The sequence below is a fragment of the Poecile atricapillus genome, chromosome 2 (genome assembly GCF_030490865.1).
Source record: "Poecile atricapillus isolate bPoeAtr1 chromosome 2, bPoeAtr1.hap1, whole genome shotgun sequence".
In the NCBI taxonomy this organism is placed as follows: Eukaryota; Metazoa; Chordata; class Aves; order Passeriformes; family Paridae; genus Poecile; species Poecile atricapillus.
The window spans coordinates 57,977,814-57,996,286 of NC_081250.1; the positions used below are offsets into that span (position 1 = coordinate 57,977,814).

General features: G+C 37.6%; 3 protein-coding genes across 9 annotated transcripts in view; 1 reads left to right on the forward strand and 2 right to left on the reverse strand.

Moving 5' to 3' along the window:
• RECK (reversion inducing cysteine rich protein with kazal motifs) overlaps positions 1-16,790 on the forward strand; it is a 45,944-nt gene extending 29,154 nt beyond the window's left edge. For all 3 annotated transcript variants that reach the window (XM_058831401.1, XM_058831399.1, XM_058831400.1), the window contains 12 exons: positions 155-334; positions 1,233-1,445; positions 2,218-2,354; positions 2,826-2,966; positions 4,885-5,073; positions 8,491-8,613; positions 9,081-9,252; positions 11,049-11,241; positions 12,179-12,389; positions 13,654-13,727; positions 14,425-14,580; positions 15,549-16,790. In XM_058831401.1, the coding sequence (XP_058687384.1) occupies positions 155-334; positions 1,233-1,445; positions 2,218-2,354; positions 2,826-2,966; positions 4,885-5,073; positions 8,491-8,613; positions 9,081-9,252; positions 11,049-11,241; positions 12,179-12,389; positions 13,654-13,727; positions 14,425-14,580; positions 15,549-15,758 (1,999 nt within the window). In that variant the 3' untranslated portion in view covers positions 15,759-16,790. The remainder of the gene's footprint in view (positions 1-154; positions 335-1,232; positions 1,446-2,217; positions 2,355-2,825; positions 2,967-4,884; positions 5,074-8,490; positions 8,614-9,080; positions 9,253-11,048; positions 11,242-12,178; positions 12,390-13,653; positions 13,728-14,424; positions 14,581-15,548) is intronic.
• LOC131575658 (probable 2-ketogluconate reductase) overlaps positions 1-18,473 on the reverse strand; it is a 173,918-nt gene that overhangs the window by 94,683 nt on the left and 60,762 nt on the right. The gene's annotated exons all lie outside the window — the stretch shown is intronic.
• ADNP2 (ADNP homeobox 2) overlaps positions 7,315-18,473 on the reverse strand; it is a 43,988-nt gene continuing 32,829 nt past the window's right edge. The window contains exons 6-7 of one of the 5 annotated variants that reach the window (XR_009276829.1): positions 14,607-14,825; positions 7,631-7,748 (exon numbers count right to left, since the gene is read on the reverse strand). Coding sequence is in view for 3 of the 5 variants with exons in the window: in XM_058831394.1 (XP_058687377.1) it covers positions 7,648-7,748 (101 nt within the window). In the remaining 2 variants the exon portion in view is untranslated. Of the gene's footprint in view, positions 7,749-12,321; positions 12,453-14,596; positions 14,826-18,403; positions 18,433-18,473 lie in introns of those variants that run through there. The other 4 variants (XR_009276828.1, XM_058831394.1, XM_058831398.1 and 1 more) reach the window with 4 other exon arrangements.

Below are 18,473 nucleotides of genomic sequence, written 5' to 3' on the forward strand. Positions count from 1 at the left end.
CTTGCTTTGAGCACTACATTTGGGTACCCTTGCAGACTTTGTGGGCCCCAGTCAATCCTCTCTGGTGAGCAGCAAAGAAGTGATGGGCTATATCTGAATGGCTGTTGTTCTTTTAATTTTATTTTCTTCATCTCTATTTCTTCTTTGTTTTCAGAGAGCTCTGCACTAAACTTTATAGCACGAGCTGGGGCAATTCACAGAGCTGGCAAGAATTTGATCGCTTTTGTGAGTATAATGCAGTTGAAGTTTCCATGTTGACCTGTTTAGCAGATGTACGAGAACCTTGTCAGCTGGGCTGTAGAAATCTTACTTACTGCACTAATTTTAATAACAGGTAGGAGAGAGACACTGAATATTTTATAAAGGAATTCCTATGCTTTGATTTCAAAATTAAAATTGAATGTTTTTAAGTTATTTTGAGATTGTATGTAGCTTTCTTTCTGCAAATATGGTTTTAGTTAATTTGAAAATAAGTAGTTTTTCTTTAGACTGAACTTTTAGAATTGTCGTCAACAACAGATGTAACTAAATTTACAAGAATAAAAGTTAACCCGTGAACTTGTAAAATGTCACAGTTCATTACCTCTGCATATTCCTCTGTCTTGCTGCATAGACAAGTCAGTCATGGTTACTGGAATGTTGTATGTTATAAATAAGGTTAAAGTGTATGTTACATTTACATGTTGCTTATTTTCAAAATTCCTTTCTTGCAGAGATCTTTCTGTGGGTTTGTATTATTTAAAAGTGGTGTCTGAAAGTAATTGCAAAGTTACAGTTAGAGTTTAAAAAAAACCCTGAATTTTCATAGCTATTCACTGGCTGGGTTTCCAGAATCCCAAGCCTGGCTAAATATAAATGGTAAATCAACTTGCATCAGTGATTCACCAAGAAACGTTTTCATAGATATTTGGGCTATCTAAGATATTTGCTGTTAAGTCAACTTAAGGTGAGAAATATTAAAGTGATCTTTGATCTAAGAGATAGAGGTGAGAAGGGAGTTTCAGACTTGAGTCTTAAAGACCTTGTCTTCCTTAAAGACAGATTTCAAATTGATTCTGAATCAATTGCTTTCAATTGATTGCTGATCTTGAACTGTGAGAGGGATTAATTGCTTGTATAGCACAAAAAAGCAAGCCATATGAAGGCTGTAGAGCTCTTATGTTGAAAAAGGAAAATGTGTGGTACTTTCTTTTTCTTTCATACATGCTATATCTTACCTTCTCCTTTTTAAGACCAACAGAACTTTTTAGAAGCTGCAATACTCAGTCAGACCAGGGAGCCATGAATGACATGAAGCTATGGGAAAAAGGGAGTATTAAGATGCCATTCATAAATATTCCTGTGCTTGACATTAAAAAATGCCAACCAGAAATGTGGAAGGCAATTGCCTGCTCCCTGCAGATTAAACCTTGTCACAGCAAATCTAGAGGAAGTATTATCTGCAAGTAAGTACTGTGGGGAAAACAAAAACCATTTGAGAGGTTTTACTAAGGATTTTAAGGAAAAACTAAAAAGCTGTAGGACTTGGTTTGATATGTTAGGAAAACATGGCAAGACAAACATGGAAGGAATATGAAATTGAATTGTTGCCATTGCTTTAATCTCCATCACTGTAAATGAAGATATTTGCCTGTTAATGAGATAGATGTGTATGCTTGCATTGTAAAGTGAAAAAAACCCGACATTTATTGAAGGGGTTTTTTTTGGCTCTCCATGGTGTCTTTCCTCTTTTTTGGTTTTGGGATCTACTGATGATTTTCAGCTGACAAAGGTCTGAAAAAAAAAAAGGTTTGGTTTTTTTTTTTAGTAAGTTTTGAAAGCAGGTAATTGAGTAGAAAAAAGAGCAGTTAATAGTGCAGGTAGTGAGGTAGAGTTCAACTCATATTAGACATTAATAAATGAAGAAAATGCTTGGTCTTGGAAGATACATGCATATGATGCCATAGAAAATGAAGATCACCAAGCCCAAAATCAAAAAGGAGTAGTACAAGCAGTAGTTTCTGTCTTTGTGTCACAATTTGTTCCTCCTACATAAAATGTAGCATATTTCATGTATAAATATGTAACATATTTAGTGTATAAATACTCTGCTGTGAGGCATATTGGGAAAGTTGTGGATTCAGGGAAGGGAATAACATGGAAAGAAGTCTTTTTCATATAAGCCCTTTTTTTCTTCAAGTAGTCTTCATGAAGTCCTATCTCTTTATTTATCTGTAGATCAGATTGCGTGGAAATACTGAAGAAGTGTGGCGATCATAATAAATTTCCTGAAGGCCACTCAGCTGAGAGTATTTGTGAGCTCTTATCTCCAACAGACGACTTGGAGAACTGTATACCCTTGGATACTTACCTGAGTAAGTGCTGACATTCCTATGCAGCAAAATTAGAAACCAGGATACTTTGAATGCTTGTCATTACTTTTAATAATCTTCATTATTTATTTTAAAGAAAATTGTTTTGAATTTGAGATATTTTATTTAGTGTATTGGAGAAATTTGGAATTTTCAAGTTGCCATAGTTCATTGCCTCTATTCCTTCTTGTATTGGGCATATGTGACAGGAAAATTATTGGGCAGACAAGATAAAGGAAATATATTTTGTATGTGAAGGATCATCTGGGTCATTATTTCCAGGACTGAGGATTAAACTATTACAATAAGTTAACTACCTGGTCATATCAAGCTTCTACATCTATAATTAAAGTAAAAAACATTTCACAGGATTGTCAAAAATACGATTTTACTGGACAGAAGAAATGTCATGCTTTGCTGAAAAGAAATAAACCTCATTTAAATCAGTGTAGATGATGCATATTCTGTTTTCAGGCCCAAGTTCTTTAGGCACCATTGTAGAAGATGTCACGCATCCATGTAATCCAAACCCATGTGCAGCTAATCAGCTTTGTGAAGTAAATAGAAAAGGATGTCAATCTGGAGAGCTGTGTCTTCCATATTTGTGTGTGCCAGGTAAGGTTTTTTAGGCTTCTTTTTACTGAATTTTGGTGACAAACATGGCATTGAAATGTTGTTGAAGGTTTTAAAGTGAATTGCTGTGCCCTGGTTTAACCTGGCTGGCTCCTGAGTACCACACAGCCACTCACTCCCTTTCCCCTCTGGCCTGGGGAGGAACATCTTAGTCACTGAATTAAAGTTAATAATAATGAATGTGATGGTGCTGATGATGAAAAGGGAAATAACAAAAAGAGAGGAATACAACCCAGCGGAACCAAGAGATACACAGTGCAACGGCTCCCCTCCCACTGACCCAACACCCAGCCCTTCCCGCCAAAGACGTCTGGACACGCAGCCGACAGCGTTTCTGCTTCTGCTCCCTTCAATGACACTTTTGGTGTGGTTGCACCTCACCAGAAAGACACTTATGGTCCTTTAGGAACTGCTATTTTAGAACACTGATGTTGTCTAACCTCTGCACCATGTGTAAATGTGAGCTGACTGGGGAGAGAGCCTCACACAAAGTTTCAGGTACCTAACTTGGAAATGGCAGGGTTGGGTGCTAACAAGCAACCTACACAAGGAGGTGTGAGACTCTGCAATGTCCAACTTGTACAACCCCTTCATTGTTCTGTCCTAGGCACTGGTAGTGCTTGCCACGGTTTTCCCCTTTCCTTTAAAGCAGAAGGTGTCATTCAGTGACATGCAGGGTCAGCTGTGGTTCTTGAAGCAGAGCAGAAGGTGTGCATTTGGCGACCACTTGAACATGGGTGTGACGGCAAGTGAGAGCAACACTGATTTTTACACTGAATTGCATGGAGCAGCCTCCTTTCTAGAGAAGGTGATAAGAGAACATTGCCATAGCTGTCTCAACATCAGCTCCCTGAGCCTCTTTTCTTCCAGCAGTTCTGTGGCTGATCAGCAGTTTCCCCAGTGGTTGCTAATAAAAAAGAGGAAAGCTGGATTTTGCTTCACTCATACATCTGCTCTACTTATGCTCTTTTAAAAGTGAGGATAGACTTCAGCTCATTCTTTGTGTGAGCCTAGGGACATTGTTTTGGTTGTGCTTCTATGACCCTTACAAATATTTTTGTTTTCCTGGAAAGCTGAGCCTTATTACTGTAGAGGTTGTATTGTCTTCACTTGCTGCAAAAGTCATTCAAAGTCATCTGAAAACAAGCTCACACAGAGCTGTTGAAGAGACGATTTGCTTCCTCTGAAGGTTGGAAAGTGACTTCTATGTTTTTATTCAGTCTTTTTATTGGCTGAAAGTTTCAGAGGATTTGTTGCAGTTTACCCCTTGAAGACTTATTTATCTGCTATAAATAAATCTGTTATATATCTGTTATATAAATCTGCTATTTATTTTATTATTTTTCTTGCAATTTTTAAAACTATTTTTTTCTTTTCTGTTCCATTCTTTTTTATATCCACTTTTCCTGCTTTTTCTCCCTTTCTCAACTCTTTATGTCTACCTGTAAGAATCCTTCAGTGTTCACTTAAGAGATACAAGTAGAAAAGAAGGGCACAATAAAATATGTGAGAGAGGGGAAATGACTGGGGTCTGCTTGTGAGACCCTTTAATTCAAATTCTGTATTGGAGAGAGTGAAGCATGTGTAGTATTTGTCATATAACACATTTCATACTACTGCAGAGCTGGAAAAATAAAATACTTGAGAATTATTGCAATTTCCAGTCTATTTCTCAGAAGTAACATCTTTACAGGTACTTCAGAACTTTGTCTCTCTCAAGCAACTATCTTCTATTTTGTGCTACTTGTTGCCCCTGTGAAATGGGTGAATTTAAGGGCAAGAGTAAGGCTGCTCAAGGAGCACTTAATGTTTTTTGCAAGTCAGCGTAGTAATTAATTGCAGTAGTGGCACTTGCCCACGTGTTTACTACTTAAGAGCTGAAATTTTTCCTTGCATGCAGGCTGCAAACTGGGAGAAGCCTCTGATTTTATTGTCCGACAAGGTACGCTTATCCAAGTTCCATCCTCAGCTGGTGATGTTGGGTGTTACAAGATTTGTACCTGTGGACACAGTGGGTTGCTGGAGAACTGTATGGAGATGCGTTGTGTTGACCTCCAGAAATCGTGCATTGTTGGAGGACAAAGGAAAAGTAAGTAAAAGAGCAGTGATGCCTCCAGCACCTGCTCCTCACCTGATGAATTTTGAGCTACATGAGAAGACACAGAGGATCTGAATTCAGAGTTTATCAGAAAATACAAAAGCTGATGATTGCATCCTTGTATTTAATACTGGGTTAAGTCGACATATGCTGGAGGGTTTCATTGTTGGAATCAGGACTGAACTGTGCCAGTCTCAATCAGTCACAGTCCTGTGTGAAGAGTGTTCTCAGTACACCATTTTTTTTTAGCATGGGGTGGTTTCTTTACTAGCTCCAAATGGTTGGTAGGGGGTTGGTTTGGATTTGTTGGAGTTTTTTTCCTTCCTTCCAGTGGCTTGTGGCATCTGGACCCATGAACTCCAAAGGTTTGTGTTTCCACTCCAGTGGCTGGCACAAAGACCTCTTTCCCTACTTATTGGTTCATCCAGCTTAAGGTTTGTTAGTACTCATGCACATATTCAGAGTAGGAGTCACACATCTTAAAAGTGTAAAAATAGGATTGGATAAAAATACAGGATAGGTTGTGGTGATAGGTGTAGTGTTCAGTGAGGAAGGCAGACTGTTTGCTTTCCCACACATCCTCCTGCTTGTGCTTGATTCATCTAAATTCCTCCTTTTCCTTTTCTTTGGCTCTTCTACTAAACATCCCCTAATAAGTTTTGCACAATCTCAACATTAAGTAAGAATTATAGTTGAAGATATTTATCAAAGGGGCTAACAGATGCCTATAAATGAACATGTAAGCAAATACACAATGATGATGAAGGTGTATTGAACACTGTTTTTTTAAAGTCTTTCTCACCATGGCAGCTCCCTGTTTAGAGTTTAAATTGGCATGGGTAACAAGGATTACTTGGGTTCTGCCTAACCTGACAGTTAAAGGAATTTAAGGAGATGTGACAGGTGATGCTTCTTAGAAGATTATATTGATTTATTTTCAGATTTACTCTTTGCTTGAGAGCTTTAAATGTGTATTTTTGTCACACAGACTGGCATTATAATCTTGGAAAAGTAAAACAAAAAAAAAAAGCTTCTACTAAGGTAGGGGAAAACTTATGAAAGATCTTGAATAGAAAATGGAGTCTGTACTGAGCTGTGAGTTGTCTGAAGTTGGTGTCTTCGAATCAGCAAGCAGGAGATTTTTTTGCTAGTGAACAGTTACATATCTCAGCACTGGATGTTGTTTAGTGTCTGTAAATCAGCTCTTTTAAACTACTATCAGACTGTTGTCCAAGCAGAGCTAAAGCAAGTTAAAGGTATCTCACGAGTCCAAAATAAATGAGGTGTTTTTTTTACCATGTGATAGAGTTATTTTCACACTAAGTAAAACTTAAGAAGCAAGGCACTTGTTATAGTTCCATTTGTCATAAACATAATTTTCAGATTGGGAACCAGACCCTAAGTCATGAAAGAGCAGGAAATTGGGATATTTCTTTCTCACAAAAGATACCAAGTTGAGCTAAATAATCAATTGTACGATTATTTTCATCACTCAGGAAAGTCTGCCTACAGTAATCCATGGAATAGAATGGAGGATTTTGGAATCTGTTTTTTTGTTGTTTGTCCAAAGAATATAAAAGGCAGCTGAACATGCTTAAAACTTTTCTTTTTTTTTTCTTTTTATTTCTTTTTTTTTTTTTTTTTCCCAGAATTGGTACTATTTGTTCATGGAAGTAAAGCACTGAAAACATCTTAACATTAACAATATATTTGATGGGCAGTTGTACAAAGTATCTGGTCAGTATGGGTACTTTTAAGATACAGTTAACAAATTTTTTTTAAAGTTTTTAAGGGGTGACTGTAACTTTTCATGGACCATTCTATCCAAGGAAACTTGCAGTTTTTCAGATTATTGGTGAAAATAATCACAAAAGTATCTGATGCTGTATTTGTATTTAGTGGTTGCATTGTACAGCCCTCACTTGTTCTGGTAACCATAAGAATATGTGTAGCTATAAATATTCAGTAAGTGCTGTCCATTTAAAACAAACAAAGCACCACAACCCCAAAAGCAGACAGCTTCCTCTTTTGCCATAGTGACGCATGAAGTATTTGTGGTGATCAAGACTCTAGGTATTATGTAATAAAAGATAAAAATTACAAATCAAATTTGTTAGATGATGTGTTAGATGTTAGAAAGCAGAGAATTAAAAGTGTATGGTCACCATGTAAATATTTTGCAGTAACTATATTTAATTGGTTCATATGACAGTTGTAAAAAGCCAGGGTTGAGACATAAAATCTGAACTGAGTCTTTAAAAACCATTCTCTATAAAGAAAACAATGCTGAGTGTTTTGAATGATGCTGGGTTTATTGTGTTGTGAGTTGACTCCAGCCAGTGACATGATGACTGATGAGGACAGGTTGCTGTGTGCACTCTTTGACAATGAAAGACAATAGCCCTGCAGTTTTCAGGTGGATCCTAATCTGAAGAATCACCCGAGATCCTATGTTTGCCATTACCTTCTAAGCTTTTCTTCTTCCCTGCTGGCCAATTCCTTGGTCCTTAGAGTAGTACTGTGGTGTGACAGAGGCTTTCTCTCCCACTCCCTCTTGTTCTGCCCTCATTTGTCTCTGAGCACCTCTTCTGAATTGCTCCAGATCTGAGGGGTTTCCTTGTGCCTGGGTAATATTTTCTTTAAAATTCTAATTCTCAATCTTGACCCTATGAAAAGAGATTAGAGGGAATTACCTTCTTTTGAAAGGCATGATTGCTATTAAATTTTCCTCAAGAGCTGTGTATTTTTTGGTAGTCTTTGATAACCAGTTTGGTTATGGATAGATCAGTCTGTCATCAATGTGAATTGATTTGATACAAAACATACATCACAGTGAAGTCATATGGACAGTTTAGAAAACCAGACTGGAGTTGATACATTGAAGAAAAATCCCCTAAGTTTGCAGTTTGATTCTTATATTCAGGTGTGAAAATGTTACTGACTTATAAAATACATTCCAATCCAATGAAGGTTGGAATGAAGCATTGGCACCTTTACCTCTTGACAGACACATACAAGTCATGCTTTGTGTGTGAGACTAAAAGTTTAGGAGTCTTATGTAAATTTAACTTAGAAGAATGTGTCTTTACAAAAGGTTTACCTTTAAGAAAACATGAAACTTGCTAGCCAGAATTTATTGTTCTTTAAAAAAAAAAACCAGAAAACCTAATTTATACAGGCTTTGAAAGGATGAAGTGCTTGCTTCTGTGGTTAACTAATTAATCAAAACCACATGTGAACAGACTTTAAGTGAATAAAGCAAAACTTGAAATCTGTTGGAAAAAAAACAAGGATGGAAATTTCAGGTGGAAAATATACTGAAAAGGGAAATTACAGAAACAATTAATGAGAATGTAGTCTTCTGGTGTATTTGCATTAATTGTATGTACGTACTTAATTTCTTTTAAGGCCATGGAACATCCTTTCATATAGATTGCAATGTCTGTTCCTGTTTTGCTGGAAACTTGATCTGTTCTACACGTCAGTGTCTAACTGAGCACAGCTCAGAGGATGAGCGTCGGAAGTTTACAGGTACCTTTCCAAACCATGAAAACTCTATTTTTAGAGCAGGGATTATCAACTAAATTCTTTCTACAGCATTAATGGAAAACACCTGATAATTTATTGTTACAATGTTTTTTTTAACTATTTCTTTTTCTCATGTCCAACCTGCACTGCAGGAAAAGCACGTATTTTTAAAAAGAAAATCGATACTGAAAAATAAAACCTCAAGTAATATGTAAAAACAAGTAGATGCACTAGGGATGAGAGATGAGAGATTTAGAGGGGAAAATGGAGAAAGCTGAGTAGAATGAGCAAAGAGGCAGGACACAAACTTCCCTTCCTGCTCCTTGTAAATGCCTGTGTGCTCCAGCATTGCTAAATGACAGGTGAAAAGAAAGGGCTGGAGGCAGAGACACCTCAGTGTCGCCTTGTGTATCTTGTGTCATGGAAAATGAGTGTGCACCCAGTCCCTGTTCTGTGTGTTGCTCTTGCAGGTTTGCCCTGTAACTGTGTGGACCAGTTTGTCCCAGTCTGTGGCCAGAACGGGCGCACGTACCCCAGCGCATGCATAGCTCGCTGCGTTGGGCTCCAGGACAACCAGTTCGAATTTGGATCGTGTATTTCCAAGGATCCTTGCAACCCAAACCCTTGTAATAAAAATCAAAGGTAAAAGCAGAATATGTTTCTCAGCTTTTCTTTGGCTTTGTCCACTCATAAAGCAGATTTACATGTTTGAATGTGTTGTAACATTCTGCTTTGGGGCTATTCCAGTAAAAATAACTGTTTGAAGTAGCTGCTTTTATTTATCTTAGTTAGTAATATTGGACTGTAGTAACTACCAGTTCTTGGTTCCATTTTTATAGTGCTATGTCAATTAAATTCATTATGCAGATCTCATTTTAGCAATAAAAGAGACTTCACGTACATTTTCAAAAGTCAGAGAATCAGATTTTGTCAAAATGGCAATAACTGTCATTTTACTACTTTGTTTCACACCGTCTTCTACTAGTTTACAAAGAAGACCGACCAACATCTGAATTCAAGACTTGCTTATTCAGTCAGTAATCTGTGCTTTTTGTCTCTAAAACAGGAAAATAACAATCACCTTTTTTTTTTTTACTTAGACTGAAATCTTGTGAAAACTATGTCTGTGCAATCTCTGGTTTTTCAATATCAAGAAAAGCAAAATCTGCATAGACAAATACATTAAAACAAAAATATGCTTTGTACTAGTGTCAGGCAAAAAAAAAAAACTGACCTTTCTTACAGAGATCAAAGCCTGTGGCTCACAATATTGGTCTCTGTCTTCAATTTTCTCAATGTTGTGCAATACTGCAGTCTCCTTTGAATTAGTGCATTTTTCTGTTTTGAAAGAAAGCCATCAAAGTAAGTTGTGTAATATTGTGCTTTCATGAAAGCTGATTGTAGCAATTTTAGGGTTTTTTTTCCTTTTTCTGCATTTAAAATGCCATGATGCAGAAAAATACTGAGAAAACACTAGTTTTGTAGCTGTTGCAGCCATAAAGGCTTTCAAAATTGGAATTTCAAAGCTGCATTGTGGATAAACTTTCTTTACTTTTTATGTTTGAAATTTTGAGAATACATAGAAACTTTCAGTTTTTCAAAATACCATTATGCTTAGAACCTCAACTTTTAGTTTCAGTAAAGGACTGTACACAGTACATTTTTCTGGGTCAGTTTGATAATGTAGCTCAAACTGAACATGCTCATCTGATAATGCCCCTGATGCACTTGGAATATGTTTAGGATCTTACATTCCACTAGTGAAGCGTTTAAATCTCAGAATTTCTGAGCCTTCCCTAATATCAAGGGCATGTCTGTAATGCATGGGAGCGCAGCACTCAGAGAGAATAAAGACATATTGTGCATTATCCAGTGGTGGCAGCACTACTGTAATTTATGGAAGGAGGGGGTTGTGCAGAGAGGATTGTTGTACAGTATTCTGAACCTCCAAAGCTAGAATCCAATTAGATATTTGTAATTGAAACCATATAATCTTGTAGGTCTTGTTTTCACCCCTTTCTCAGAGAAGCGTGAGACTAGACCTCTGCATTAAAATCTTTTTTTCTTGCTATTTCCATGTTTTCTCTAGCTGTTCTTAAATATTCATTTACAAAATGAAGTATGGGAGTAGGTAAGAAGTTTATCCAAGCCTTTGTCCATAATCCATTGAAAAATACTTGGTAAAAGAGAAATGTTAGTGGAAACTGTAGTTGTGTTGACATGCATTGAGGAAATGTGGTGTGAAACCATTCCAGGTTTGTGATGAGACCTGAAATGGGCTATTCAGAGTGTTTTATCACTTGTATTTCCTGCAGCTCTGCTGAACCACAGTCAGCTCTAAAGCACTGGAGAAAATTTCACTGAAAATATTTTCCCTCAATGAGACTTTAAAAAAAAACTCCCATGACATGACATGAAATTATTATGACTTTCTACAGGTGCATACCAAAGAAACAAGTTTGCTTGACCAGTTTTGAGAAGTTTGAATGCAGCCAGCATGAATGTGTGCCAAGGCAGTTAAATTGTGACCAGACACGGGATCCTGTTTGTGACACAGACAATGTGGAATACACTAACTTGTGCACTTTGTACCAGAAAGGAAAAAGTTTGGCATACCGAGGACCATGCCAGGTAGGAAGTGGTTCTAGCAAAGTATCAAATCTTTGTTCCTTGGTGTTCAACTTAACCATTTTTATTTTTCTTTCTTTTCAATATTGTTTGTTTGTTTGGGTCTTTTTTAAGTATTCTTTTTTGGGGTTTATCACTTATAATATGTTCTAATAGAAAGCAGTCATTTAAAAATTTAATTTTAACTAGTATAAAAAAAATCTCACAATCTGCATGATTTTGTCAGGTGTTTCTCTGCTTTAGTTAACAGTTGTCTCAAAGCCAATCAGAAGCTCTACTTGTGCTTTCTTGGGGGTGATACTCTTGATATTTATATCTTCCTATATATGCTGATAAAGCTTGCACACTAAGGTGTGTTTGCAGTAATTAGTGCAGTTTCTTGGTTACTTAAATGCAAATTCTTACCAATTTTAATTTGTTGAAATGTAAAATAATGCCCAGTCATAGAAAGTCTTTAGCTTTTTGTGTGATTGTGCCCCAGGTTTACCAAGTTCATTGCTAAGGATCTATTTACAGATTAGGTGACTGTAATAATTTTCTAGTTAGTCTGCATTGGATTAGTCTTCATATTAACCCTGGAGAAGGATTAAAATTAGATTTAGTTTCTGCTTCCACCACTCTCTACAGTGGTATTAAACAAGTTACTTTTGTCACTTTACAATAACACATACACAAATATGAGTAATTCAGGTAAATAAGTGATATATAAAAATATACAGTAACGTGATAGAAATACATGTGCACGCACACTAAATTTTAAGCACACAAAACCACACTAAGATGAATTAATAAACCAGCAGGTTATTCCCTCTGGATTCCCCACCCTTCCAGAGGTTTGACAGTATCAGCAGCGAATTCCCCTTGACTGGTTTTCCTCGTGTTGAGGCGGCTGCGGGGTTTGTGGGGCTGAGCTGACAGCTGGCGTTGCTGTGTGTTCCAGCCCTTCTGCAGGTCGCTGGAGCCCGTGTGCGGGCACAACGGGGAGACCTACGGCAGCGTCTGCGCCGCCTTCGCCGACCGCGTGGCCGTGGACTACCATGGGCACTGCCAGGCCGTGGGCGTGCTCTCCGACTACGGCTTCCACTCCGAGTGTGCCTTCGTCAGGTGTCCCCAGCTCTCTGCCACGGGCTGCAAACCCGTCCTTGCGCCAGGTGGGGCAGCTCACTGCGGAGAGGGGAGAGCACTCCAGGCTCTGGCTTATAGATGGGGCGACACTTGGAACAAAACATAGGCTTTAAGATGTTATATCAACAGAAAGCGTAAAGTAATGACTCTGCTGAGGGCTAGAACAGCCAGTATCAGAACTAGGATGAGTAAACCTGAGTTGGAAAGGCCTTGGCTTTAGGAGGCATGCTCCTTCAGTCTCTTAGAGACTGGCAGCTGGGATGGGTTTGGGAGAAACCAATGAGGTCTGTGGTGACCGGGGAAGGATGCTTCTAGGAATCCAGTGAGTAACTTTTCGGAAGTGGCAGCGCAGATACCACAGTGGAATGCTGAGCTGTCATCAGCATAGGGTTCCCAGAAGGACAAAGATGGTATTTAATTAGAAGACAGAGTAAAATACCATATGTATTCACAGTACTGTGGAAGACAGCAGGAGTAGTTTTGCAGTGTGCTGGTTTGAACCAGTTTTTTGTTGTTTTCATAAGCACTTCCTTTATGAAACAACAGCTAATCACAGGTAATAATACACAGAGCAAGAAGAGCTCTGTTCTTAAAACAAAAGAGTTTTATTCATTTTTCTCCTTTCTCACCCCCTTTGGAAAAGGATCTTTGTGCTTTCTAATAACATTTGTTACTGTAAATGTCACTCTGAGAATATGAACTACATTTAAGTTGGAGAGTGGATTTAATACACAGGCATGGATAGGAAGCTGAAATATTATCCCTTTGGTTTCTGACATGGTGAGGAACAACAGTAGGAGAAATACGACGTCTGTCACACAAGCACTTTTTCTCACTTGTTATCTCAAGATTTTAAGCTCCAACATGGTGCAACTGCAGCAATTAATGCTTGCAATACACATAAATGTTTCTGTCATGTCCTAGCTATATCAGCTCTTGAAATCCATCATTTCTGTAGCTGATATGCATGCATCCATACAAAGGCTTGTACACAGTACCTCCAGTTCTTGGCTAACAATAATGAAGGATCTTAAATGAAAATTCATCTTGTTGCTTCATGCTGATAGTAGTAAATGTGTGTTGAAAGGTGACTGCTTTTGCATTATAAATGTTTTCAGTATTAAAAAAAATCTTAGAAATGTGCAATTCTGCTGTCAAATTGAAACATTTACTTTGCTTTGATAATTTTGCTATTTTCATTCTCAGTTAATATTCAAATTTTGACTCTTGCTTACTTAAAAGTGAAAAGACTGCTTGTTTTTATTATTGAGATTTCTCTAATTTACATAGGAGCCTGCTGTCCACTATGTGCTGGAATGCTGAGAATCTTATATGACAAAGACAAGCTGGATAATTTTGCAAGGGTAAATAGTTCAATCATGCCTAATGTTAAATGGTATATGAAAAGTCAAGTTATGGTGCACTTCCTCCTGAAAGGTTATAAAAGCCATTATTTTTTAGTTGTTATTTGTGATTGTTGGGTTTTTTTTTTCCTTATACTTTCCTTTATTTCTTCACCTGAGTCATAAATAGAATTACAATGCAAAGCAAAACAGAATTAGAGTAGGCACAAACAAGCAGACTCAGGTTTGCAGTTTAAACGAGCTGTAATAGTGCAGACAAATTATACAGGAACAACATCTGTGATTCTACTGCTTTTCTGTCAGAGATTGTGTTTGTAGGTGCTGTGTGTTGACCAATTTTGCAGAGTAACAGTGTCTGTTGGGTCATGACTGCACCTTGGAGTGTTGTCCAGTTGTCATTTCTAATGGTACCTGGGACACAGTGGCTAATGCAGCTTCTCAGTTCATACATTACAACATGTGACCATGAAGAATTTTTGGAGGGGTTGGTTTTCAGTTTTTTTTAGAATCAGTGAATCATTTATCGTATGACGTTTTAGAAGCATTGAATCCTTTAGGTCTTCTGCTAGCATTTAGAGTTTAGAACTGAGTGGTTTAATGGCTGAAACACATTTTCTGTCATGACATGTTATTGAAAAGGAGGAGGAGACTATTCCATTATATTACATCATCTGCAGAGTTCTTTGTTTTCTTCCAGGTAACCAATAAAAAGCCGATAACAGTACTTGACATACTTGAAAAGATCCGCCTGCATGTGTCAGTGCCGCAGTGTGATGTGTTTGGATACTTAAGCATAGAATCAGAAATTGTGATTCTCATCATTCCTGTGGATCAGAACCCCAAACCATTGCAGGTAGATGCTGTTATTATTTGACTTACCCGGCATGGATTTGTTTCACTTTTGCAGGATGGTGCTTGTTTCTCAGGCAGATACATTGTGTGTTATTTGAGTGCTCATGCCCTGTTACATCCAACTCGGCTCCAACCTCTGTCTCTTCCTCTAGCAGAAATAGCCCAAAATGTTACCAGAACTTAGGAAGGAAAGTCTTGCCAGCCTGGTCAGCTCTCACTCCATCTGCAGCAGGTGCTGTCAGATTCCTGGGGGGAAGAGGACTCTGAAATCAGAGGCCAGCACTGCTTACCTCATTGGTGGCACCTATTGCTGAGCTAGACACTCCTCAACTTTCAAAGCTTTGGACCTCCAGATATTAAGCTTGTCAAGTTTAAACTTCACAAGAGGCAGCTTCCAATGCTTTCAAAGAGACTTTATTACTAAATTCCTTTCTGGGGTGCAGTAGAAAGTGAAGTGGAAAAAATGAATTTCCTAACAGAAATTCATTAATATCATCATGTCAGTGGGGGAATGGAAACCGGCAGTTTCTCAGGTTCTAATACTTCATTCTTTTCTCCCTTTCCCATAAACAAAATCGGTTTTCTCTGATTTGGAAGAAAAAGCCCAGGAAGGAGAAAAATCTTGATTTTTATACTGTTGCAGACTTCAGGGAAGTAAGCTGGTCAATCAGGAAGGAAGGCCTCAGTTTTAGAGGCACTTTCTTTAGTGATAATTCACTGTGGGCTTTTTTGCATCAACATTCAAAACACATCACCCCATGATAACTTTTATATAGCTTGTTCCCTTTTCCTTTTCTACTACTCAGAGCTTCCACAGGAGTTTTCATAGTACCAGAGTCTATGATGAGACCTCTGATCTGTTTTCCAAGTACTCCCCAAAATTATCTAAATCTTGTGTGCTGATGGGAATGCTTTTGCATTGGCATTTTACATGGTAAGAAGAGAAATAGTAACATTTTTTCCCTCTAGATTGAAGCCTGCAATAAAGAAGCAGAAAAGATCGAGTCCCTGATCAATTCGGACAGCCCAACATTAGCATCGCACGTGCCACTGTCAGCTCTAATTGCATCTCAAGTACAAGTTTCATTTAGCATTTCTTCTGCTTCTGCTCAAGTGGTGCCTGCTCTGCACTCCCTGTTCATAAGCCTTCTATTCACCTTGTCATCAGCATGGAGATAGTACAAATAACTGCTTGGGAAATATGCATGAGCATTGTGGCATTCCTATTGTGAAGGACATTTGGAGTTGTTGATCACTGAACCAGAAAACAAAAAACGTGCAAGATCTGATGGACTTTCAATTTTCAATGAAGGACTAGAAGTATTTGAATAATGTGAAAAGATGATTCTCTTATTCATAACTAGTCAGATGACTGTTTCAGCACAATTAGATTGTTTTCCATGGATCTTGGAAAGCATAAATATGCTCTGGAAGGTTCTGACATTATGGATTTACGATTTTCAGGAGAAAGGATCTTATAGGGTTTTTCCAGCAATGAACTAAACAGTGTTTTGACTTTACTGAAGGATGCTAATTTTATAATATCCAGATGCTATCAGTGACAATGAAAGCATGCACCTATTTTAAACATCATTTTTGGAAGAAACAGATTGCTGCTACTTAATTACCTTACCAAAAATTTTAAGAGTTTATTCTCATGTAAATATGCTTCCATATTTTATTATAAAGAAAACTAATTACCCCTGGGCCTATTTCAGTAGACATCTTTCCTTGGACTAGTGAAGACTTGCAGGACTTTGGGCTCACTGCGTGTAAAATGACAATCAAGCTCCATGCTGGTACCTGACTTCATTGAAGAGATGTGTTCTTTTTATAGTTTTGTACATTTCAGAATCTCATATTGGATGCAAAATTATAAAGAATCTCAGTATCTATATTTAAGTGCCATATAAAATATTGCAGTATTTGCATGTTATCTAATGAAATTTATACTTTAAATGTTTATACAAACAGTATGTTTTATTACTTATTGTATTTTATGCACCTGACTTTACATGAAGTATTTTATATCAGTATTATGATAGCCAAGTTTTGAAGTATATACAGAAAAACTTATTTTTGCCAAAATGCTGAACTTTGAAAGAAAGCACTGAAAACTTTTTGAACATGTATGTTGTAGCATGTTTGTAGCAATTATTTTCTGCTAAATCTTTTAAATGCAAAAGCATTAAAGCTTTTTATTTTAATAAACACTTGTGTCTTGTGTCCTTGTGTAGAATGCATGTAATTTTATGGATTCAGCAACATTGCATATATTTGCCTTTCGCTCTTGAAAGAAGCACTTAAAACTAACTTAAATACATGCATGACTCACACAGATAATGTTCCCAAATAGATGTCAAGGGGGTCTCAAGGGTGAAAGTGTTCTTGCCAAATACCTTGAGGAAGACTTCTGCATGTAAATCATCCAACTCTTGAAACAGAAGACTCGAGTATGTTGACAATCCATCTGTTTCTGAGATTTGTTATGTGGATTCTTTAGACTTGGACACAGAAATAGAATGGATGCATTTTTGAAAAGCTTTTGGAACTGAAATGGCTCAGATGATAGCCCCAGAAACTTCAAACAATTCAGATTATTTTTTCCAAATCATTAGCAAATATCTCTTCAATGTGTAGCCTGTTAGCTTGCCTAACATTTAGCTGAAGCAAGTCTGATGCCTATTAAAAAGAAAGGAATTATAAATGTCTCAAGAATAAATAAATAAATACACACACACACACATACACACACACACATACACACACACACACACATATATATAATATATGCACCACATTGGAAAACTCAGTAAAGAGTTTTAAAAACATACTTTTGGTGGAATATACAGTAAATTGATTTTTATATGTCTGTGAAAATTTTCTTTGATGAGAAATTATAACACAAAGTTGTCTTAATTTGTGCAATGGATCTGCGGGAAGCAGCATTTAAGCCCAGAGATTCTGTGATTCTGTTATTTATATGTCAGTGTTCATTGCTTGCTAGAAGAGAGTGATGCTTTTGAGAGGTTATGTTAAATATGTATAGAACCAATGAGATTTCACAGAATCCTAAATTCTGAAATGGAAGTCCAGCATTCAGACTGTACAGGCTTTACGCTCTTTTTACTGGATGAACAAAAGCATTTAAGTATTTTCTAGGTTTTCACAAGACCTTGGACTACCTCAGAGGAATGAAGGAACTATTTACTTGTGGGTTTTGAATTCAATTGAACTGGGATAAAAAATGGAAGAAACCAAGCCCAGTCTTAATTGCAACTTAGGAAATTTGAACCTGAAGGAGACTAATCTGATACAGGTTTCAGAGGAGTTTTCCATTAAAGTGCTAATGATCTTCTGTCACCATCTGTGTGGAAATCTGGGTTCACTTAAAAGGAATGGAGACAGCACAAGGGCACTTCAAAGCAGCACAAGCCTGTTTGTTGCTTTTCTAACAGGACCCAGATGAAACATTTACAAAACATTATTTGCTTCTCTGGTGAAAACCAGCAATGGCAATAATTGGTTCCAGAGAGATGCCACCATCATCTTTGCTTCGTTTGGTGCTTCCCAGCATGGAAGCAGAGATGCCAGAGGTGCCCTTTGTACACCCCCAGGAGAGGATCAGCCACAGGGACAAATTCCAGAGTGGGTAAAAGCGAGAGGTTTCTGGCTGAGTTCTGAGTCCAGCAAGAGCTGGCATTTGAATTTCAGGTGAGGAACAGTCAGCTCTGAGTGGGCACAAAATCACACCTGGAACTGCAGTGTCACTTCACAGCCCCGCTCCTCTCCCATGCTCTGCTTTCATGGTGCTTTAACCACAGTCACCACTTGGAGATTTACACGCATGTCTCTCTGTTCAAAGGTTAAATGTTATTTATACATCTCAACTGA